This window comes from Atractosteus spatula, chromosome 22 (genome assembly GCF_055471065.1).
Source record: "Atractosteus spatula isolate fAtrSpa1 chromosome 22, fAtrSpa1.hap1, whole genome shotgun sequence".
Taxonomy (NCBI): Eukaryota; Metazoa; Chordata; class Actinopteri; order Semionotiformes; family Lepisosteidae; genus Atractosteus; species Atractosteus spatula.
Window position 1 is genome coordinate 1091091 of NC_142727.1, and position 22079 is coordinate 1113169.

Consider the following 22079-nt stretch of genomic DNA (forward strand, 5'->3'; position numbering starts at 1 on the left):
GTGTGTGCACAGTGCTCATTACAGCAGTGGGCCACAAGTGCAGAATCAGAACAGGACGCACTTTACACGAAGGGTGGTGGGAGTGTGGAACAAACGCAGAAACCATTTCCCTGGGGAGGTGGTAATTCTTATTTATTACACAATCGATAAGCAAAAGTTTACATGAAGCACAAAACAAGAAAATGCACATTCAAAGGCAGTGAAACCTCATTCACAGTGCATAAGAGCTGGCAGTACGCTATATTGGCAGTCTGGCAGCTTGAAACTTGAAGCTGAATAAAATACACAATCAAAGCAAAAGCATTTAAAGGGTAGACAGGGCGGTGGGATTGGGGAACAAGCTGCCCAGTTGTGTTGTTGAAACCGATAACCCTGACTAAATCCAAGAACCAGCTGCACCAGGAACTCGGATTACTGAGCTTCTCGTTACGCAACAGGCTGGGCGGGCAGGATGACCTCTCAGTGTGTAACAGCGTCCCTCGTACGTCCCAAAACACACTCAACTCACGGGACACACAGCACGTGACAGTCTCAGTCTCTAGTGAATCTGCAGCAGAGAGAGAGAGGGGTTCATACAGACACACTGACTGGACACTCCAGTACATGAACACTGCACTGAGAGAGAGAGGGGTTCATACAGACACACTGACTGGACACTCCAGTACATGAACACTGCACTGAGAGAGAGAGGGGTTCATACAGACACACTGACTGGACACTCCAGGACATGAACACTGCCCTGAGAGAGAGAGGGGTGAATACAGACACTCACTCAGTACCCCTTGGCCCCATGGGTGTGGCCTGTGCTGCCCCTGATGCGCCGGCTCAGCCTGCGTGCCAGCCGGTCCACGGCGCCCCCTATGTGTCCTGGGGTCTTGATCTCGTCGCCCTCCAGCCCCTCCAGGTTGCCGCTGTACCAGAGCACCCAGCCGGCCATGGAGATGACCACCAGCAGGGCGCCCGAGTACACCAGCAGGTCCCCGAAGTCGCGCCCCCTGACCTCCATGGGTGCGAAGACCCCCACCAGCAGGGCCGAGACCCCCAGCACGTCCATCAGGATGGCGAAGAACAGGGCCAGCTTGCAGCGAGAGAGACCCTCACAGCGCATGTCTGAGAGAGAGAGAGAGACACTGACTGACTGGACACTACAGCACAGAGACACTGACTGACTGACTGGACACTACAGCACAGTGACCCTGACTGACTGGACACTTTGAGCAGTGTGTGTCCGCAGGAGATCAGACTGGAGTGGGTGCCCAGTCTCCTCTGACCAGTGTGTGTCCACAGGAGAGCCAGATTCCACTCCACACCAGAGGAGACAGATGATATTGGTCCCTCCCCGAGTCTCTCGCTCTGTGCGTGCCCGTGTTGGCAGTGCCGCCTGATCTCCCTGCTCTCAGCAGTGTGTAAACACCGGGGCAGCTGGACTCGAGCTCCAGCATGCAAAAGCGCCGGACTCCGCCCTTGATCACGCAGTGGCGCCTGAGCGCTCGCCCTCGCTGCCGAGAACACCGTGTTAATGCGCCGCACCGCACGTACTTATCGAGAACACCGATGTCCGCAGGCACACTACACTTGAAGAAGGCATGCTATGGTCATACAATGCCTCGTACAACTTTTTAGCAATACTTTACTCTCGTAGTAAAACACTAGTGAAGAAATCCGACACTTTCCTGGCGCTAAGCAGTATTTACCGCGGTAAAGCCAGCTTTGCCTAACGAAACCAGTCTTGAGGACGGAAACGCCGGGCTGTGCTGTTCCGAAACGGCGTGTCAGCCTCTCGGGCTGCAGGAGCTCACGACGCGTCAGGCTCTAGCGCTCGGACCGGACACAGCTGGACACAGCTGCCGGCCGTCCACTCACCGACACCGGCGTGTTCCCCCACGCAGCCGCTCCCGGGCTCTTCCGGGGTCTGCCACTCCCAGGTGAGTTACCTGACACCCCGCACCTGCCCGGCGCCCCCCTCCGGCGCACACTGGAATGGCGGTGGACGGGTCTGCTGTAAAGGTGCGTCTGGACAGCGCGGGGGGCCGGCGCCCTGCCCGCAGGGGTGATCGACCGTCAGCCGGGGAGATTCGCGGCGGAGCCCGGTCCCCGGTCCGGGATCCCCGGCTGTTCCGGCGGCACCGCGCCGTTAAAGCACAGACCCGCTTCTCTGCAACGAGCTGCTTGTGTCTGGTCGTCACTGCTGTCCTGTGCGGTCCTGCAGAGACCAGCGCGGTGCACACGACAGTTACACCCCTGCTCTGCGAGCGGACCAGTGAGGGGTTATTCCCTGCTGGCAACTGAAGAAGAAAAGAGACACAACGTTTCGGCTGTGGAGCCTTCTTCGGGAGTCGGGTTCATCCGCTCTAAGAGCAGTGTCCGTCAGTGAAATACACGGACACCAGCGGGAACATCTGAAACCGAGAACAGGGGGGGGGGCACTACTGTACATGGAGGGTGGTGGGGGTGGGGAACAGGCCGCCCCGGCCATGTTGTTGAAGCTGATATCCTGGCTTCTCTCAAGAATGGTAACTGGACAAGATTACACACGATAGAGTGGTCTCTTCTCTTTAGTAATCTATGTTTTTTTTACTTACTTTTGGAAAAACAGGATACGGTCTAGGCCGTAGGGAGGCTCCGAGATTCTGGCTGCTGTCCCTGATATATTAAGGTTAATTTAAATAACATGAGGCGTCTGCTGTCGTTCGCTGGCGAATCTGCGCTGGGAAACTGCGCTCTGGGAGCGGTGCGATAGTTGTTACACGGTCCCTTAGAGGCGGAGGCCGATTCTGCGTGTGGCGGACGGTGCGGGGAGTTGGCTGACGCTCCCTGACGTTGCAACGCCCCCCCCCCTCCGTCCTCCTCCGCGTGACCGGAAGTGGGCCGCTGGGGCGGCGCAGGCGCAGAGCGCAGCTCCGGCCATTAATTGTTATTGTTGAGGCGCAGGGGAGACGGGAGAGCAACCGGGAGCGGAATCGCGCAGAGAGGAAGGGTAGAGCGCGGCAGAGGGGAGGGGGGCTCAGGCGCCCGGGTCCGAGCGAGTCGAGCCGAACCGAGCCCCGGTCTGATCTCGGCGTTATTCGTCGGCGGTGTCTGTAACAAGACCCGGGCACCGTTCCCGTTTTTCTGCAACAGAGCCAAACACGAGCAGCGACAGCATGATTCACCCTCCTCTCCTGCGCTAGGGTCGCTGGGCCCGGCGTTTCTGGCCCGGCTCGGTCCGGTCCAGTCCACTCCAGTGCGGGCCGGCCCGGCCCGGCGGATCCGGGCGTGCGGGGAGGAGGAGGGAGGAGGAGGACGGGGGTTGGACAGCGGAGGTCCGGGGTTCGGGGATCTGTTCCGCTCGGGCTGGGCTGGGCTGGGCTGGACCGGACCGGACCGGACTCGGGACCGAGCCTGGCGGAGGGGGGCGGTTTCCGGGCAGCCGGGTCAGCGACACCATGTGGCCCTTCGGCCGGCGGCTGTAGGAGCAGGGTCGGGTCGGAGCCGAGCCCCGTGTGCGGCTTGTATTTCGTGTCCCCGAACTGAGCTCGGTTTCCGGGCCGCCCGGCTCTCGCGTCAGCCAGGCGGTAGTTAAGGCTGCGAGGCAGAGCGGTGATTAAGCTTGATTACCGCCCTCGGCGCCCGGCGTCTGGGAGAGAGAGAGAGAGTTTTTTTCTTTCCATTTTTTTTTTTTGTCGTTTGACTCCGGAGGACGGCGGAAATATGAACGATGAGACGAGCAACGCGAGGAAACGAACAGGTGGGTGCGCGGGGCCTGTCCACTGCTGCCCCCTAGGCTGTCCAGCTGTGTCCAGTCGGCCAGCTGGTGTGGGTGTGGGGCCGTAGGGGGTGGAGCCGGGTGCCATGGTGAAGTACGGGGGGCGGGGCTCTGTGGCGTAAGGGGGCGGGGTCAGTACCATTCGCGTTCGATCCTGGTGTGTGTTGGAGTGGTGTCTGGCCCAGTAAGGGGGGGGGCGGTGTTTTATACTTAATTGTGTAATTAATCTCTCTCTCTCCCCCCCCCCCCCCCCCCATCAGTGAAGAGGGATGAGGATGAGTACGAGATCTCCATTCCCTTTGAGGAAAATAACTTTGAGCAGCCCGTGTACTTCAACCAGAATGAGCAGAACTTCGAAGGTAAGAGACTGACGAGTCTCTGGGTGGTGGTGGGAGATTCTTATCAGAGCAGCTGGACACGGGCTCGTCCGGATTCAGTTTTAGCACGCTCCATAAAGGACAGGACAGCGATGCACTGGATCGTCCCCGCAGGACAGACGCCCTGTCCTGTGTTATGGACAGTGTAGGCTAGGAAGCCAGTTAGGGTTCACAGTTTTATGGTTTGTTCTGGATATATGTCCTGTCCTTTGACGTGCAGCGCAAGTTGAACTGCTTTGTGCTGCCCTAAGTCCTGTCCTGTGATGCGTCGCAGATGGATCTGATCTGCTTTGTCCTGTTTATTTGTTAAGTTGTGTGTGTGAGGGTCCTGTCTGTTGTTATGTAGCTGCAGCTGCTAAATCAAGTCAGCTTTATTGCATCTTAGCATAACCCCTTGGTGAAGGCTGATTGGACAGATCCCAGGAACACCGTCCACAATGTGGAAGAGTATTAATATTGCAGTGGTGGACGTGACCAGTATGTACACGTCCTGTTCTGCTCTTCCTCCAGGGGCTGTCGTCTCCTCCCGCGTGGCTCGCTGCCCGATCTGCCTTCTCTCCTGTCTCGTCTCGGTGTCTCCAACCCAGCGTCTGTCTCAAACGCCCGCCTGTCTCTCTCTCTCCCTCTCTCAGAGCCCGCGGGGCCTCCCACCAGCTCCTACCTGCTGATCACCAACCTGCGCACACAGCTGCAGATCTCGCTGGAGAAGAACTCCTGGCTGCAGAAGCGCATCGAGGACCTGGAGGAGGAGAGGGACTTCCTGCGCTGCCAGCTGGACCGGTTCATCTCCTCCACCAAGAGCCAGGAGAACAGCAGCACGGAGCGACGCCGGGAGGGTGAGGCGCACATCTGTCACAGGACTAATACAGACCCTAATACAGACCCTAGAGACACACCTCACACACTGAGATTAATACAGACCCTAATATAGACCCCAGAGACACTCCTCACACACAGAGATTAATACAGACCCTAATACAGACCCTAGAGACACTCCTCACACACAGAGATTAATACAGACCCTAATACAGACCCTAGAGACACACCTCACACACAGAGATTAATACAGATCCTAATATAGACCCTAGAGACACTCCTCACACACTGAGATTAATACAGACCCTAGAGACACTCCTCACACACAGAGATTAATACAGACCCTAATACAGACCCCAGAGACACTCCTCACACACTGAGATGAATACAGACCCCAGAGACACTCCTCACACACTGAGATGAATACAGACCCCAGAGACACTCCTCACACACTGAGATGAATATAGACCCTAATATGGACCCTAGAGACACTCCTCACACCCAGAGATGAATATAGACCCTAATATAGACCCTAGAGACACTCCTCACACACGGCTTAAAGCACGGTTTTATTCAGGCAACTGATGGATGTATTTGAATAAACTGTCTATTCCTGCCTTCAGATGGTGACTCCAGAACTTACTCATGGGAGAGACGAAGAGATAACGGTAGGTCAGTCTCCCAGTCTCTGTCTCTGTGCTGTCTGTCTGTGTCTCAGTCTCAGTATGAACCCGTCCCTCAGCCTGTGTCTGCTTGAGTCTGGACCGCAGACGGATGTGCTGTTGGAAGTCTGGGCTCTCGTCCTGTCCAGCTGGTTAACCCCACTGTCCCCCTGTCCCCCCCAGACCAGCACTGCCGCCCGCCCCGCCAGGCTTTCTCGCGGAGAGCCGCCCCCCCGCCCCCCCCGGGCGCCAAGGCCCCGCCCCCCGGGCTGGGCGGCCAGCCGCTCGGCAGCGCCCTGTCCACTGCGTACACGCACCCACAGCCACACGCGCAGACACACAGCGGCAACAGCCACAGCCAGCTGGCTGACATCCCCGGTGAGTGGCGGGGGGGGTGAGAATGTGTTTGTGAGTGGGGGGTGAGTGTGTGTGTATGGAGGGTGTGAGTGGGGGTGGGAATCTGTGGGTGTATGGGGTGTGTGTGTGGGTGTATTAGGGTGTATGGGAGTGTATGGAGGGGGTGTATAGGGGGGTGTGGGTGTATGGGGGTATATGGTATGGGTGTATGGGGGTGTGTGTGTGTATGGGGTGGGTGTGGGGGTGTATGGGGGGGGGGGGGGTGAAGCACCAGAGCAGTAGCCGGTGAGACGGCAGCTCCTGCCCTCGAACCCGTGTGACGCTGCCTGTCCCGTCTCTGCGCAGAGTCGCTCTCCCTGGGCATGCTGGGAGAGGAGGAGGAGCTGCTGGAGGACGAGGAGGGCATCTTGGAGGAGGAGGAAGTGATGTCGGGGGAGGACCTGTCCGAGTGCGGGGGCACGCGGCGGGGCGCCCGGGGGACCGCGGGGGCCCGGGGTCACCTGGGGGTCAAGCGGCGGCGCGTCATCCGGATCTCCCGCGGCCGGGAGCGGCAGAGAGGTGTGTGTCCCGCTGTCCAGTGGGTCAGCGCTGGAGAGCGGACTGCAGTGTCCAGTGGGTCAGCGCTGGAGAGCGGACTGCGGTGTCCAGTGCCTGTGCTGACCAGTGATGGGGTCAGTGTGGGTGGGGAGCAGGTGTGTGTCCCGCTGTCCAGTGGGTCAGCACTGGAGAGCGGACTGGAGTGTCCAGTGGGTCAGCGCTGGAGAGCGGACTGCGGTGTCCAGTGCCTGCGCTGACCAGTGACGGGGTCAGTGTGGGTGGGGAGCAGGTGTGTGTCCCGCTGTCCAGTGGGTCAGCGCTGGAGAGCGGACTGGAGTGTCCAGTGGGTCAGCGCTGGAGAGCGGACTGCAGTGTCCAGTGCCTGTGCTGACCAGTGACGGGGTCAGTGTGGGTGGGGAGAGGGAGTGTCCTGCTGTCCAGTGGGTCAGCGCTGGAGAGCGGACTGCAGTGTCCAGTGGGTCAGCGCTGGAGAGCGGACTGCAGTGTCCAGTGCCTGTGCTGACCAGTGACGGGGTCAGTGTGGGTGGGGAGAGGGAGTGTCCTGCTGTCCAGTGGGTCAGCGCTGGAGAGCGGACTGGAGTGTCCAGTGGGTCAGCGCTGGAGAGCGGACTGCGGTGTCCAGTGCCTGCGCTGACCAGTGACGGGGTCAGTGTGGGTGGGGAGCAGGTGTGTGTCCCGCTGTCCAGTGGGTCAGCGCTGGAGAGCGGACTGGAGTGTCCAGTGGGTCAGCGCTGGAGAGCGGACTGCAGTGTCCAGTGCCTGTGCTGACCAGTGACGGGGTCAGTGTGGGTGGGGAGAGGGAGTGTCCTGCTGTCCAGTGGGTCAGCGCTGGAGAGCGGACTGCAGTGTCCAGTGGGTCAGCGCTGGAGAGCGGACTGCAGTGTCCAGTGCTTGTGCTGACCAGTGACGGGGTCAGTGTGGGTGGGGAGCAGGTGTGTGTCCCGCTGTCCAGTGGGTCAGCGCTGGAGAGCGGACTGGAGTGTCCAGTGGGTCAGCGCTGGAGAGCGGACTGCAGTGTCCAGTGGGTCAGCGCTGGAGAGCGGACTGCAGTGTCCAGTGCCTGTGCTGACCAGTGACGGGGTCAGTGTGGGTGGGGAGAGGGAGTGTCCTGCTGTCCAGTGGGTCAGCACTGGAGAGCGGACTGGAGTGTCCAGTGGGTCAGCGCTGGAGAGCGGACTGCGGTGTCCAGTGCCTGCGCTGACCAGTGACGGGGTCAGTGTGGGTGGGGAGCAGGTGTGTGTCCCGCTGTCCAGTGGGTCAGCGCTGGAGAGCGGACTGGAGTGTCCAGTGGGTCAGCGCTGGAGAGCGGACTGCAGTGTCCAGTGGGTCAGCGCTGGAGAGCGGACTGCAGTGTCCAGTGCCTGTGCTGACCAGTGACGGGGTCAGTGTGGGTGGGGAGAGGGAGTGTCCTGCTGTCCAGTGGGTCAGCGCTGGAGAGCGGACTGCAGTGTCCAGTGGGTCAGCGCTGGAGAGCGGACTGCAGTGTCCAGTGCCTGTGCTGACCAGTGACGGGGTCAGTGTGGGTGGGGAGAGGGAGTGTCCTGCTGTCCAGTGGGTCAGCGCTGGAGAGCGGACTGCAGCGTCCAGTGCCTGCGCTGACCCCTCCCGCTCTGTCCCGCAGTGAAGGATGCGGCCGGCGTGCTCTTCCGCTACAAGAAGATCCTGGTCACCTACCAGAGGCTGAAGAACATGACCAAGGCCTTCCAGATCCACGGCGTGGACCGCAACACGGTGGCGTCCACCACGCCCATCGCCGAGCTGCTGCTGGTGGCGCCCGAGAAGGTGGCTGAGGTGGGCGAGTTCGACCCCTCCAAGGAGAAGCTGCTGGACTACGCGCGGCGCTGCTACACCGCGCTGGACGAGCAGACGCTCAGCAAGGTGCAGGCGCTGAAGAAGAACAACGTGCTGCTGCCCATCTCCTACAGGTTCAAGCACTAGAGGGAGGAGGAACGAGGGCAGGGGGGGAGAGGAGGAGGAGGAGGAGGAGGGGTGGAGGAACGAGGGCAGGGGAGAGAGAAGGAGGAGGAGGAGGGGTGGAGGAACGAGGGCAGGGGGGGAGAGGAGGAGGAGGAGGAGGAGGGGTGGAGGAACGAGGGCAGGGGGGGAGAGGAGGAGGAGGAGGAGGAGGAGGGGTGGAGGAACGAGGGCAGGGGGGGAGAGGAGGAGGAGGAGGAGGAGGAGGGGTGGAGGAACGAGGGCAGGGGGGGAGAGGAGGAGGAGGAGGAGGAGGAGGAGGAGGAGGAGGAGGGGTGGAGGAACGAGGGCAGGGGGGGAGAGGAGGAGGAGGAGGGGTGGAGGAACGAGGGCAGGGGGGGAGAGGAGGAGGAGGAGGAGGGGTGGAGGAACGAGGGCAGGGGGGGAGAGGAGAGAGGAGGAGGAGGGGTGGAGGAACGAGGGCAGGGGGAGAGAGAAGGAGGAGGAGGAGGGGTGGAGGAACGAGGGCAGGGGGGGAGTGGAGGAGGAGGAGGAGGGGTGGAGGAACGAGGGCAGGGGGGGAGAGGAGGAGGAGGAGGAGGGGTGGAGGAACGAGGGCAGGGGGGGAGAGGAGAGAGGAGGAACGAGGGCAGGGGGAGAGAGGAGGAGGAGGGGTGGAGGAACGAGGGCAGGGGGGGAGAGGAGGAGGAGGAGGAGGGGTGGAGGAACGAGGGCAGGGGGGGAGAGGAGAGAGGAGGAACGAGGGCAGGGGGAGAGAGGAGGAGGAGGAGGAGGAGGAGGGGTGGAGGAACGAGGGCAGGGGGGGAGAGGAGGGGTGGAGGAACGAGGGCAGGGGGGTAGAGGAGGAGGAGGGGTGGAGGAACGAGGGCAGGGGGAGAGAGAAGGAGGAGGAGGAGGGGTGGAGGAACGAGGGCAGGGGGGGAGTGGAGGAGGAGGAGGAGGGGTGGAGGAACGAGGGCAGGGGGGGAGAGGAGGAGGAGGAGGAGGGGTGGAGGAACGAGGGCAGGGGGAGAGAGGAGGAGGAGGGGTGGAGGAACGAGGGCAGGGGGAGAGAGGAGGAGGAGGGGGGGTGGAGGAACGAGGGCAGGGGGAGAGAGGAGGAGGAGGAGGAGGGGTGGAGGAATGAGGGCAGGGGGGGAGAGGAGGAGGAGGAGGAGGGGTGGAGGAACGAGGGCAGGGGGGGAGAGGAGAGAGGAGGAACGAGGGCAGGGGGGGAGAGGAGGAGGAGGAGGGGTGGAGGAACGAGGGCAGGGGGAGAGAGGAGGAGGAGGAGGAGGGGTGGAGGAACGAGGGCAGGGGGGGAGAGGAGAGAGGAGGAACGAGGGCAGGGGGAGAGAGGAGGAGGAGGGGTGGAGGAACGAGGGCAGGGGGGGAGAGGAGGGGTGGAGGAACGAGGGCAGGGGGGTAGAGGAGGAGGAGGAGGAGGGGTGGAGGAACGAGGGCAGGGGGAGAGAGAAGGAGGAGGAGGAGGGGTGGAGGAACGAGGGCAGGGGGGAGAGGAGGAGGAGGAGGAGGAGGGGTGGAGGGGTGGAGGGGTGGAGGAACGAGGGCAGGGGGAGAGAGGAGGAGGAGGGGTGGAGGAACGAGGGCAGGGGGAGAGAGGAGGGGTGGAGGAACGAGGGCAGGGGGAGAGAGGAGGAGGAGGAGGAGGGCAGGGGGAGAGAGGAGGAGGAGGAGGAGGAGGGGTGGAGGAACGAGGGCAGGGGGAGAGAGGAGGAGGAGGAGGGGTGGAGGAATGAGGGCAGGGGGGAGAGGAGGAGGAGGAGGAGGAGGGGTGGAGGAACGAGGGCAGGGGGGGAGAGGAGAGAGGAGGAACGAGGGCAGGGGGAGAGAGGAGGAGGAGGAGGGGTGGAGGGGTGGAGGAACGAGGGCAGGGGGGGAGAGGAGAGAGGAGGAGGAGTAGAGACAGAGACAGACTCTGACACAGGCAGACGCTCCAGACGCTGAGAGGAGCCAGGGATACTGGGAAAGACCGAGGAGCCCTGTGGCCCCGGACTCTGCCCCTCTCCCGGTCTCCGTCGTTGCTGGGGCTGGGGGGGTATGGGGCTGTTGGGAGGGGCCACAGCCTCCCGCGGCTCTGGGGCTCCCTGCCCCTCCGGGGTCGCTGTCGGGGCGCACCTGGGGCACCTGGGGCCCCTTTGCCGGGCCGGGGTTGGGACTTCGGAAGGAGAGAGAGGGTGGAGAGGAAGGAAGAGGAAGTGTTGTACTGCTCTGGACCTCTAGGGGGCGCGGTTGGTGTCTGGACAAGCGGGTGGGCCCCTGGGCGAGGCCGGTCATCCCTGTGGACGAGCTCTCGAGCGCTGCAGCTCCCGGACCTCCTGCAGGGCCTGGGTGAGGAACTCGGCAGGTGGCACTCGGATCTTCCTGGCCCGGTGTCGGCGGCGACGCGTCTCCGGGGGGAGTGGGGGGCGCTCCCCTCGTCTCTGTGACTCCCTGTGTTTCCGCGCGTGGCGGCAGCTGGCAGGAGGGAGAGTCTTGTTCTCCCAGACAAGGGAACGGAGCTTCCGGTCGGGTTTCCCAGCATTCCTGCGCTGCGCTTGGGCACGCACACGCGCACGCGCGCCAGCCCGTGTGTCCCTCCCCGCGGAAGCTGACCGTGTGCTTTAAAAGTGATTAAAACCAGAAATCTTGACCACCATGATGATGATGATGATGATGACGACGACAATGACACTAAAATTAGTACCAGTAATAAATATTTGATTTCTTAAATCTGCCGTGTCAGTGCATGTGTTTACCTGCCAGGGGTTAAAGGTCATTTCTGTGTGTGTGTCTGCAGCAGGGCTGTCCAGTCCTGGAGGGGTCAGTGTGTGTCTGCAGCAGGGCTGTCCAGTCCTGGTCCTGGAGGGGTCAGTGTGTGTGTCTGCAGCAGGGCTGTCCAGTCCTGGTCCTGGAGGGGTCAGTGTGTGTGTCTGCAGCAGGGCTGTCCAGTCCTGGTCCTGGAGGGGTCAGTGTGTGTCTGCAGCAGGGCTGTCCAGTCCCGGTCCTGGAGGGGTCAGTGTGTGTGTCTGCAGCAGGGCTGTCCAGTCCTGGTCCTGGAGGGGTCAGTGTGTGTCTGCAGCAGGGCTGTCCAGTCCCGGTCCTGGAGGGGTCAGTGTGTGTGTCTGCAGCAGGGCTGTCCAGTCCCGGTCCTGGAGGGGTCAGTGTGTGTGTCTGCAGCAGGGCTGTCCAGTCCAGGTCCTGGAGGGGTCAGTGTGTGTCTCTGCAGCAGGGCTGTCCAGTCCTGGTCCTGGAGGGGTCAGTGTGTGTCTGCAGCAGGGCTGTCCAGTCCTGGTCCTGGAGGGGTCAGTGTGTGTGTCTGCAGCAGGGCTGTCCAGTCCCGGTCCTGGAGGGGTCAGTGTGTGTCTGCAGCAGGGCTGTCCAGTCCCGGTCCTGGAGGGGTCAGTGTGTGTGTCTGCAGCAGGGCTGTCCAGTCCCGGTCCTGGAGGGGTCAGTGTGAGTCTGCAGCAGGGCTGTCCAGTCCTGGTCCTGGAGGGGTCAGTGTGTGTGTCTGCAGCAGGGCTGTCCAGTCCCGGTCCTGGAGGGGTCAGTGTGTGTCTGCAGCAGGGCTGTCCAGTCCTGGTCCTGGAGGGGTCAGTGTGTGTGTCTGCAGCAGGGCTGTCCAGTCCCGGTCCTGGAGGGGTCAGTGTGTGTCTGCAGCAGGGCTGTCCAGTCCTGGTCCTGGAGGGGTCAGTGTGTGTGTCTGCAGCAGGGCTGTCCAGTCCTGGTCCTGGAGGGGTCAGTGTGTGTGTCTGCAGCAGGGCTGTCCAGTCCTGGGTCCTGGAGGGGTCAGTGTGTGTGTCTGCAGCAGGGCTGTCCAGTCCCGGTCCTGGAGGGGTCAGTGTGTGTGTCTGCAGCAGGGCTGTCCAGTCCTGGGTCCTACAGGTTTCTGATTATTCTGATAAACAGGTTGATGTCTGTTATGCAAGATAAACTTCTATTGTCCTCAAGGGGAATCTATTTGATCTGCATTTGGGAAGCCTAACACGTTGTCAGAGGGAAGAAGCTGATACTCCGAATTAAAAAGGATCTTATATTTTTCCCCTCTCGTCTCATCAGGGATTGCTCACAAACTGTCTGCAAGGAGAGCTGCTTCACTCTCGTCCCGCTCACTGCTGCTCTTAATCGATCCGATACATGGCCAAACCACACTGCCGGACGATATCTAATAACGCTATCGATTACAGCAGGGTGAAAAATTAAATGTATTACAAAAATAAACAAAAAAAGTGCACACGACACAACAATAGCTGGGTAGTAAGTGACCAATGATATTTTTGATTTTTTTTTTCAGTGGCGCTAAAAAGTCACAACATCTACCAACATCAACATCTTAGAGACCTTTGTCAGGACGTCAGGGAACTGTCCCGGGTCGTCAGCTGCTCGTGCACCGCTCTGGTCAGCAGCAGCTCAGGGAAAGAGCCCAGTTCAGGACTGTTTTCACAGACCTCTTCATGTCCGGCACACGCCAGAAACCAACCGCTTTCGCTGCAGGCCGTGACATGTTCGACTGCAGTTCTTATTAAACGCATGGTGCCTTTGAACTGTTTGTCTGGTTGTTGTTGTTGTTTCTTGCAGTACTCCTCCGTGTGTGTAAAACGAAGCGCAACAACTTTCTGAGAAATCAGACAACCGAGGACGAGCAACCCCCCCGAGCCGTGTTGTTTCTGTCCTCCCGGCCGACAGGGGGCGCCGGGGCCGGCAGCGGGCGGCGCGGTGCCCTCTTGCCCGGGGCGCGGACTCGTTGGCGTTCCTGTGTTCTGGCCGGAGGGGGGAGGGGGAGAGAGAGAGGGAGGGGGCGGGGCAGCTTCCGGCGGTGCGCATGCGCATGCGAGCGCGAGAGGCCTGGCTGGCCCTTTTTTTTCCTCGCTCCCGTCCTCGAGACAAGAGAGAGAGAACTGTCGAGAAAGAGCGGCGCGCGGGCCTTCAGGGACGCGGCTTCGCATCACGACACGACACGGACACGGACACGGACACGCAGGACAGCAGAGCTCCGCCAGCCCGCCCGGGACCTCCCCCCCCGCCACACTCTCGCTCGCCCGCCCCGCCGCCCTCGCCTTTGTGCCCGGCCCGGCCCGGCCCGAGTGAGCGGCAGCGCTGAGACGCCTGGACCCGCAGCAGCTGAGCTGAGCCCCCCGCCCGCCGGCCCCCGGCCCGGACCCGACCCGGACCCGACCCGCACTCGCCCAGCGGCGAGCCTGCGAGCGCACGGCCGCCTCTTTCCGCCCGCCCCGACCCCCCGCCCGCCCGCAGCCCTGAGAGCGGCAGCAGGCCGCGCCGCCGGCCCCCGCGGATCCAAGATGTCGGACTTCGACGAGTTCGAGCGGCAGCTGAGCGAGAACAAGCAGGGTGAGCGGGCCGGGCCGGGCCGGGGGCTGGGGCTGGGGCTGGGGGCGGGGGGGGCCGAGCGGGCCGAGCGGGCCGATCGCGGGCCCGGGGTGTCTGTGCGCGGCAGGCGGACACACACACGCACACGCAGGGACACGCACACGCATGGCCGTGGGCTCCGTGAGCCGGCGGTGTGGGGGCGGCTGCACGGAGGCCGCGGTGGGTCGCGCCGGTCCCCGGAGAGGAGGAAGAGGGGGGGCGGCCGTGCGGGGCTGAGCACCCCAGTCTGCAGGCGCGGTAGGCCGCGCATTGTCTCCGGCCGGCTGCCGGGGCATCGTGGGGGTGGGGTGGGGGGGGGCAGCGGTAGCGCGCACGCACGCACTCGCTCACGGGTCGTGAATTAATCTCGGGGTGTTTTGCACCCGCTGTTTGTGCCCGGTCACCCGTGGCGTGGGCCCGCGGCGTGCTCGGCGTACGGGATCACGCGAGTCCTGGAGAGCCGGTGTGGTGCCGTGTAGTAAGGGTTTGCGTGGGCCTTGCTCGCGGGCGCAGCTCCGGGCGAGAGGTGTGGGCTCTCAGCCGGCTTGTTCTGCAAACTGTGGCGCCGGATGCCCGAATCTCGCCTCCGCAGAAACTGCTGCTGTGTGTGTGTGTGAACTGCTGCGGTCCGAGCCCGGCTGATGTTTACATGCGTGTTGGAAATGTTTTTACGTGTGAAGGAGTCCCTGCAGCGCTCTGATCCGCTCCAGGTGTGACAGTGTTGTTACAGTCCCAGTGTGCAGCAGTCTGATCCGCTCCAGGTGTGACAGTGTTGTTACAGTCTGATCCGCTCCAGGTGTGACAGTGCTGTTACAGTCCCAGTGTGCAGCAGTCTGATCCGCTCCAGGTGTGACAGTGTTGTTACAGTCTGATCCGCTCCAGGTGTGACAGTGCAGTCAGTCAGACTCCCAGTGCGCAGCAGTCTGATCCGCTACAGGTGTGACAGTGTTGTTACAGTCTGATCCGCTCCAGGTGTGACAGTGATGTCACAGTCCCAGTGCAGGGCGCTCTGATCCGCTCCAGGTGTGACAGTGTTGTTACGGTCCCAGTGCGCACCAGTCTGATCCGCTCCAGGTGTGACAGTGTTGTTACAGTCTGATCCGCTCCAGGTGTGACAGTGTTGTTACAGTCCCAGTGTGCAGCAGTCTGATCCGCTCCAGGTGTGACAGTGTTGTTACAGTCCCAGTGTGCAGCAGTCTGATCCGCTCCAGGTGTGACAGTGCTGTTACAGTCCCAGTGTGCAGCAGTCTGATCCGCTCCAGGTGTTAGTGTTGTTACAGTCCCAGTGTGCAGCAGTCTGATCCGCTCCAGGTGTGACAGTGTTGTTACAGTCCCAGTGTGCAGCAGTCTGATCCGCTCCAGGTGTGACAGTGTTGTTACAGTCCCAGTGTGCAGCAGTCTGATCTGCTCCAGGTGTGACAGTGTTGTTACAGTCCCAGTGTGCAGCAGTCTGATCCGCTCCAGGTGTTAGTGTTGTTACAGTCCCAGTGTGCAGCAGTCTGATCCGCTCCAGGTGTGACAGTGCTGTTACAGTCCCAGTGCGCAGCAGTCTGATCCGCTCCAGGTGTGACAGTGTTGTTACAGTCCCAGTGCGCAGCAGTCTGATCCGCTCCAGGTGTGACAGTGTTGTTACAGTCCCAGTGTGCAGCAGTCTGATCTGCTCCAGGTGTGACAGTGCTGTTACAGTCCCAGTGTGCAGCAGTCTGATCCGCTCCAGGTGTGACAGTGTTGTTACAGTCCCAGTGTGCAGCAGTCTGATCCGCTCCAGGTGTTAGTATTGTTACAGTCCACACTTTCACATTCACACATTTTCGCCGGTCGGGGTTGCGGGGTTGGGTTTTTGTCTTGGGGGTTGTGGCCCACAGGGCTGTGTTTGACCTTTGACCTTGTACCCAGCGTTTTGCATGCCTACTCTTTCAGAATCGTGCCGGTTTCCCAGCATGCCCGCGCAAGTCACCGAGCCTTTCCTGTCCCCTCCAGAGCGCGACAAGGAGAACCGGCACCGGCGCCGCAGTCCGACCCGGAGCCGCAGTCGCGAGAGGAAGAGGAGGAGCAGAGAGAGGAGGAGCCGGGACCGGCGTAGCGACTCGAAGGACCGCCGACAGAGGCGGAGGTAACAGCGCCGACACCCGCTGATCCACACTGACACTGACAGAGCAGTCTGAGGCTCTCCAGGCTGGACTGGACTGACTGGACTGGGAGCTGGACTAGCTCTTCACTGGGATTATAATCAGACTCCACTGACAGAGCAGTCTGAGACTCTCCAGGCTGGACTGGACTGACTGGAGTGGGAGCTGGACTAGTTCTTCACTGGGATTATAATCAGACTCCACTGACACTGACAGAGCAGTCTGAGACTCTCCAGGCTGGACTGGACTGACTGGACTGGGAGCTGGACTAGTTCGTCACTGGGATTATAATCAGACTCACTGACACTGACAGAGCAGTCTGAGACTCTCCAGGCTGGACTGGGCTGACTGGACTGGGAGCTGGACTAGTTCTTCACTGGGCTTGAGAACTGAGTAGCGGTGGTTCTGTCTCTCAGCAGTCGCTCCCCGCACCGTGAGAAGAAGAAGAAAGTGAGGAAGTACTGGGATGTGCCGCCACCCGGGTTCGAGCACATCACCCCCATGCAGTACAAGGCCATGCAAGGTGAGAGCGCCCCCCTGGTGTGTCCTGCGTGTGGCGCCCGCGGCCTGCGACCCGCCCGTCTCACGCGCGGCCCCCCCCTCTCTCTCTCTCTCTCTCTCTCTCCCCCCTGCAGCGGCGGGCCAGATCCCTGCCACCGCCCTGCTGCCCACCATGACCCCCGACGGGCTGGCCGTGACCCCCACCCCTGTGCCCGTGGTGGGCAGCCAGATGACCCGGCAGGCCAGGAGGCTGTACGTCGGCAACATCCCCTTCGGCATCACTGAGGTGAGGGGGCCTAATCTGGAGGTAACGACCCCGAGACTGGGGCGGACTGGGGTGGAGGTAACGACCCCGAGACTGGGGGGCTGGTCGGACTGGGGTTACTGGACTGGGGGGATCCTGCACTGGTGGGGCTGTGGTGGGACTGGGCCCGCGGCCGTGCTCGGTGAGGTATGACGGGCTCCCCTGTGCGTCTGTCCGCCCGCAGGAGGCCATGATGGATTTCTTCAACGCCCAGATGCGCCTGGGGGGCCTGACCCAGGCTCCGGGGAACCCCGTGCTCGCTGTGCAGATCAACCAGGACAAGAACTTCGCCTTCCTGGAGGTGAGGGCCCCCGCGCTCGAGCCCGGCAGCGCCGTCCTCCTCGCCCTCCTGTCCGCTCTGCCAGCGGTCGGCATGTGACCCCCCTCTCTCTCTCTCCCCCCCGGTCAGTTTCGCTCCGTGGACGAGACGACGCAGGCCATGGCGTTCGACGGCATCATCTTCCAGGGCCAGAGCCTGAAGATCCGGCGGCCCCACGACTACCAGCCGCTGCCTGGTATGAGCGAGAACCCCAGCGTCTACGTGCCAGGTCGGTCCGCGCCCCACCGCGCCTGCCCCCCGGGGCCCGAGTCTGCCCCGCTGACCGCCTGCTCTCTCTCTCTGTCCCCCGCTTCCAGGCGTGGTGTCCACGGTAGTGCCGGACTCCGCCCACAAGCTCTTCATCGGGGGACTGCCCAATTACCTCAACGACGACCAGGTCAGTGTCCGCCGGCCGGGTCAGCGGGGGGCGCCCGGCGGGGTCCGTCAGGCTGGCGTTGACCCGCCCTCTCCCCCCGCCCCCCCCCTCCCTCCCCGCAGGTGAAGGAGCTGCTGACATCGTTCGGCCCCCTCAAGGCCTTCAACCTGGTGAAGGACAGCGCCACCGGGCTGTCGAAGGGGTACGCCTTCTGCGAGTACGTGGACGTCAACGTCAGTGACCAGGTAACTGTTTACCGTCGACCTCGAGGGGAGTGGCCATTGCCTCGGTGGGGGGGCGTGGCCGGTGTGGGTCGACCCTGGGGGTGTGGCCGGTGTGGGTCGGCCCTGGGGGGGGGGCATGGTGTAGGCCAGAGGCTCCTGGTCTTGGGGGACAGCGGTGTGGCGGGCCCCTTGTCTGAACCCCTGCATTAACCTCACTCCCTGCTCTCTGCTCACTGTTGAAGGCCATTGCGGGTCTGAATGGAATGCAACTGGGCGATAAGAAGCTGCTGGTGCAGCGTGCCAGCGTGGGAGCCAAGAACGCCACTCTGGTGAGCAGCCTGTGTGAGCGCCGCGGTTCCGCGCGGGCTCGTGCCCTCGCCGCTCCGCCCCACCGGTTCCTCCCGCAGCAGCTGGGCGCCGACCCGGGTCGCCGGCACCAGCCGAGCGAGCTCCAGGACACCAGGGAGGGCGATGACGTCACCGGGCCCGAAGGAGCTCCGCTACACCTGCGGCCGGACCGCTGTCCTGTTGTGCTACTGTGGAATTACTCTCTGTACAGACCAGTACAAACCAGAGCCCGGTGTCTGTGTTTCTGTACAGACCAGTACAAACCAGAGCCCGGTGTCTGTGTTTCTGTACAGACCAGTACAAACCAGAGCCCGGTGTCTGTGTTTCTGTACAGACCAGTATAAACCGGAGCCTGGTGTCTGTGCGTTAGTAACCCCGTCTCCCTCTCTGTACAGACCAGTATAAACCAGACCCCAGTGACCCTGCAGGTGCCGGGGCTCATGAACAGCTCCGTGGTGCAGATGGGGGGTCTCCCCACCGAGGTGCTGTGCCTGATGAACATGGTGGCGCCGGAGGAGCTGCTGGACGACGACGAGTACGAGGAGATCGTGGAGGACGTGAGGGACGAGTGCAGCAAGTACGGGCAGGTCAAGAGCATCGAGATCCCGCGGCCCGTGGACGGGCTGGAGGTGCCGGGCTGTGGCAAGGTGAGAGTCGCGACCCCTGAGACAGGCGGCGCGGGTCGAGAGCAGGGCCATTAACACTCGTTAGCTAATTGAATAATTGTCAGAGATCGAGAGCGCAGTTCGTTAGTGCCGGCGCTGTTGCCACAGGTGTGGTTCTGGGCTGTGTGGGTGGGTGGGGGGGGGGGTGTTGGGCATTAATTGGCCACCGGGTGGCGCTGCTGCTCAAGCCTGGCCGGTGACATCCTGGGGAAGTTGTGTTTTTGTTCAGTGGGCGGCAGGAAGTGTTAACCTTTGCCCCCCCCTCCTGTCCTGTCTCGGCCCCCAGATCTTCGTGGAGTTCGTCTCGGTGTTCGACTGCCAGAAGGCCATGCAGGGCCTGACGGGGAGGAAGTTCGCCAACCGCGTCGTGGTGACCAAGTACTGCGACCCGGACGCCTACCACCGCCGGGACTTCTGGTAGAGCGGGGCCCGGGCTGCGGAGAGGAGGCGTTTTTGTACCGGGGGCGGGAGAGAGGGAGAGGGGGGGGGGGGTTACTACGCGTTAGAGTGCAGTTTTTGTATTTAGAGCTGGGGGGGGGGGGAGAGAGCGGGTTGGGGGGGGGGTGGTCGGTGCTGCTGGGCTCCGGCCCGGTCGGGTTTCTCCTGGAGCTGTCCTCGCACCCCGATCCCGAGAGAACCGGAGTGACCCGTCCAGATCGGAGCCCCGGAGCCGGGGGCCGACCCCTGCAGGAGCCGCGGTGATCCGTGTGGGAGAGAGAGAGGGGGGGGAGAGAGGAGGGGTGACCCCTGTGGGGGAGAGAGAGGAGGGGTGACCCATGTGGGGGAGAGAGAGAGGGAGGAGGGAGTGGCGATCCCATTTTAATTTGCTGATCCCTGTGGCAGAGAGGGATCCCAGCAGCTCCCCTTTTATTCGCCTGGAGTTTTAGTGCCCTCCTCCTTCCAGGCCCGATTAATAGTGGAAGAGGGGGCGGGGAGATTTTTAAAAGATGCGGAGAGCCAGCCTGCCTGCGTTCGGGAGAGCGGCTGGCACCCCCTCTTCTCCGGGCCCTCGTTCCCGTGAGACCGGGCCGGTCGGCAGGCTGCCCCCTGGCGGCTGGGGGGTGGAACTGCAGCTGCGGCCGGCGGCGCTGTGAAACGGTTGGGTTCTTCAGGTTTGGCGTCACTGCAGAGCTGGGTTTTATCGTGGGGCGTGTACGGCCCCCCTCGCGTCGGTGGTTTCGCCACCAACACGCGTGTCTGGTTTCTGCCCTGCGGAGCACTGGGTCGCCCCCTGCTGACAGCCTGTCAGACAGCACCTCTGCACCCAGCTGATTGGGGGTGACCTGTAATATCTGGCTCGGGGCTCCCCACTACTGGGGCACAGCTGATTGGGGGTGACCTGTAGTATCTGGCTCGGGGCTCCCCACTACTGGGGCACAGCTGATTGGGGCTGACCTGTAGTATCTGGGGTGGGGTGGGTGCCCCTGCTGGGGCTCTCGGGGGTGTCAGTGGGGCGCAGGAGCCCCTCTGTCTCTCTCTCCCTCTCGCTCAGCTCGCACCTGTTCTGAGGACCACAAGCTCGTCTTTTTGCTTTCCGTGTCGATGGAGCCACACGATTGCCGGACAGACTTTGAATCTTGCTTTAATTTTTTTCAGACCCGTTTCCTTGTTGTCTTTCCTACCCTTTTTTTTTTGTTACTCCTTTCATTTGGAAACCATGGATAAGTTAATGAGAAATGTGTACTAATAAAGCGATTGAAAGGTTCTGTGGGGTGCTGAGCGTTGAGTGAGCGAGGAGCTGCAGGAGTCCCTCATTTATCTCTCCGGCTGAACAGCTCACAGTGGAGGAGGCGCTACCGTCTGAGCCTCTGCAGGGGGCGCTACTGAGGCGCACACGCACGGGCGCTGTACAGGCACACGCAGACACACACTGACGCCACACAGACGGGCGCTGTACAGGCACGCAGACACACACTGATGCCACACAGACACAGACGGGCGCTGTACAGGCACGCAGACACACACTGATGCCACACAGACACAGACGGGCGCTGTACAGGCACACGCAGACACACAGACACAGACGGGCGCTGTACAGGCACGCAGACACACACTGACGCCACACAGACGGGCGCTGTACAGGCACACGCAGACACACAGACACAGACGGGCGCTGTACAGGCACGCAGACACACACTGACGCCACACAGACGGGCGCTGTACAGGCACACGCAGACACACAGACACAGACGGGCGCTGTACAGGCACACGCAGACACACACTGACGCCACACAGACGGGCGCTGTACAGGCACACGCAGACACACAGACACAGACGGGCGCTGTACAGGCACGCAGACACACACTGACGCCACACAGACGGGCGCTGTACAGGCACACGCAGACACACAGACACAGACGGGCGCTGTACAGGCACGCAGACACACACTGACGCCACACAGACGGGCGCTGTACAGGCACGCAGACACACACTGACGCCACACAGACGGGCGCTGTACAGGCACGCAGACACACACTGACGCCACACAGACGGGCGCTGTACAGGCACACGCAGACACACAGACACAGACGGGCGCTGTACAGGCACACACTGACGCCACACAGACACAGACGGGCGCTGTACAGGCACACAGACACACACTGACGCCACACAGACGGGCGCTGTACAGGCACACGCAGACACACAGACACAGACGGGCGCTGTACAGGCACACGCAGACACACACTGACGCCACACAGACGGGCGCTGTACAGGCACACGCAGACACACAGACACAGACGGGCGCTGTACAGGCACGCAGACACACACTGACGCCACACAGACGGGCGCTGTACAGGCACACGCAGACACACAGACACAGACGGGCGCTGTACAGGCACGCAGACACACACTGACGCCACACAGACGGGCGCTGTACAGGCACACGCAGACACACAGACACAGACGGGCGCTGTACAGGCACACGCAGACACACAGACACAGACGGGCGCTGTACAGGCACACGCAGACACACAGACACAGACGGGTGCTGTACAGGCACACACTGACGCCACACAGACACAGACGGGCGCTGTACAGGCACGCAGACACACGCTGACACGCACACACACACTCGGTGCCTGTGGCCGGGTGCGGACTGCAGGCTCCAGGACCAGGAGCGATGGCCGGACGGCCTGCAGCAGCTCAGCCGGGGGGAGAGAGGGCGGTCGTCTGCTGTTCACACTCGGCGTAATCGTCTGTACTCTTTTTGTTCTTGTGGCAGTTAAATGTTTGTTTTTTCCAAATTGAAAGCAGGAAAAAAAAATCTCATTGTAAGTTTTTATTTTTTTTTCTTTTGGAAATCGACTTTACTCATTAAATTTTTGGTGTATTTTATGTCTGGTTTCTCAGTGTGGGGCAGGGTGGGGTAAGAATCGACCAGGTCTGGGGCAGGGGCAGGGGCAGGGCCGAAGGGGC

The 22079-nt window shown here is 62.0% G+C and overlaps 3 protein-coding genes across 12 annotated transcripts; 2 read left to right on the top strand and 1 right to left on the bottom strand.

Moving 5' to 3' along the window:
• Window positions 1-115: 115 nt before the first annotated feature.
• On the bottom strand, window positions 116-2716 carry LOC148816415 (transmembrane protein 238-like). Of its 4 annotated transcripts, XM_088939798.1 has the most exons (4): window positions 2583-2702; window positions 1864-2285; window positions 773-1110; window positions 116-547 (listed from the first exon to the last, which is right to left on the bottom strand). In XM_088939798.1, the coding sequence occupies exon 3, from the start codon at window positions 1106-1108 to the stop codon at window positions 773-775; it is 336 nt and encodes a 111-aa protein (XP_088795924.1). In that variant the 5' UTR covers window positions 1109-1110; window positions 1864-2285; window positions 2583-2702; the 3' UTR covers window positions 116-547. The 4 variants fall into 4 exon arrangements, with proteins under 4 accessions (XP_088795924.1, XP_088795927.1, XP_088795923.1 ...); XM_088939801.1 differs by lacking the exon at window positions 1864-2285 and having other exon boundaries at window positions 2583-2716; XM_088939797.1 differs by lacking the exon at window positions 2583-2702 and having other exon boundaries at window positions 1864-2419.
• Window positions 1840-8489, top strand: ccdc106a (coiled-coil domain containing 106a). 2 transcript variants are annotated; one of them, XM_088939789.1, is made up of 8 exons: window positions 1840-1925; window positions 3679-3727; window positions 4006-4104; window positions 4755-4958; window positions 5562-5606; window positions 5784-5978; window positions 6303-6515; window positions 8137-8489. In XM_088939789.1, the coding sequence occupies exons 2-8, from the start codon at window positions 3691-3693 to the stop codon at window positions 8451-8453; spliced, it is 1110 nt and encodes a 369-aa protein (XP_088795915.1). In that variant the 5' UTR covers window positions 1840-1925; window positions 3679-3690; the 3' UTR covers window positions 8454-8489. The 2 variants fall into 2 exon arrangements, with proteins under 2 accessions (XP_088795915.1, XP_088795916.1); XM_088939790.1 differs by lacking the exons at window positions 1840-1925; window positions 6303-6515 and having other exon boundaries at window positions 2888-3727.
• Window positions 8490-13253: 4764 nt separating this feature from the next.
• u2af2a (U2 small nuclear RNA auxiliary factor 2a) lies at window positions 13254-21995 on the top strand. 6 transcript variants are annotated; one of them, XR_016094680.1, is made up of 12 exons: window positions 13281-13778; window positions 15717-15909; window positions 16342-16448; window positions 16561-16712; window positions 16915-17031; window positions 17140-17278; window positions 17367-17446; window positions 17548-17669; window positions 17888-17978; window positions 18393-18644; window positions 18949-21542; window positions 21621-21995. XR_016094680.1 is itself a non-coding variant. In XM_088939786.1 (11 exons), exons 1-11 carry the CDS (start codon window positions 13730-13732, stop codon window positions 19081-19083), a joined length of 1434 nt encoding a protein of 477 aa, XP_088795912.1. In that variant the 5' UTR covers window positions 13254-13729; the 3' UTR covers window positions 19084-21995. The 6 variants fall into 6 exon arrangements, 4 of the variants coding, with proteins under 4 accessions (XP_088795912.1, XP_088795914.1, XP_088795913.1 ...); XR_016094679.1 differs by having other exon boundaries at window positions 18949-20661; window positions 20701-21995; XM_088939786.1 differs by having other exon boundaries at window positions 13254-13778; window positions 17548-17670; window positions 17892-17978; window positions 18949-21995.
• The last annotated feature ends 84 nt before the right edge of the window (window positions 21996-22079 follow it).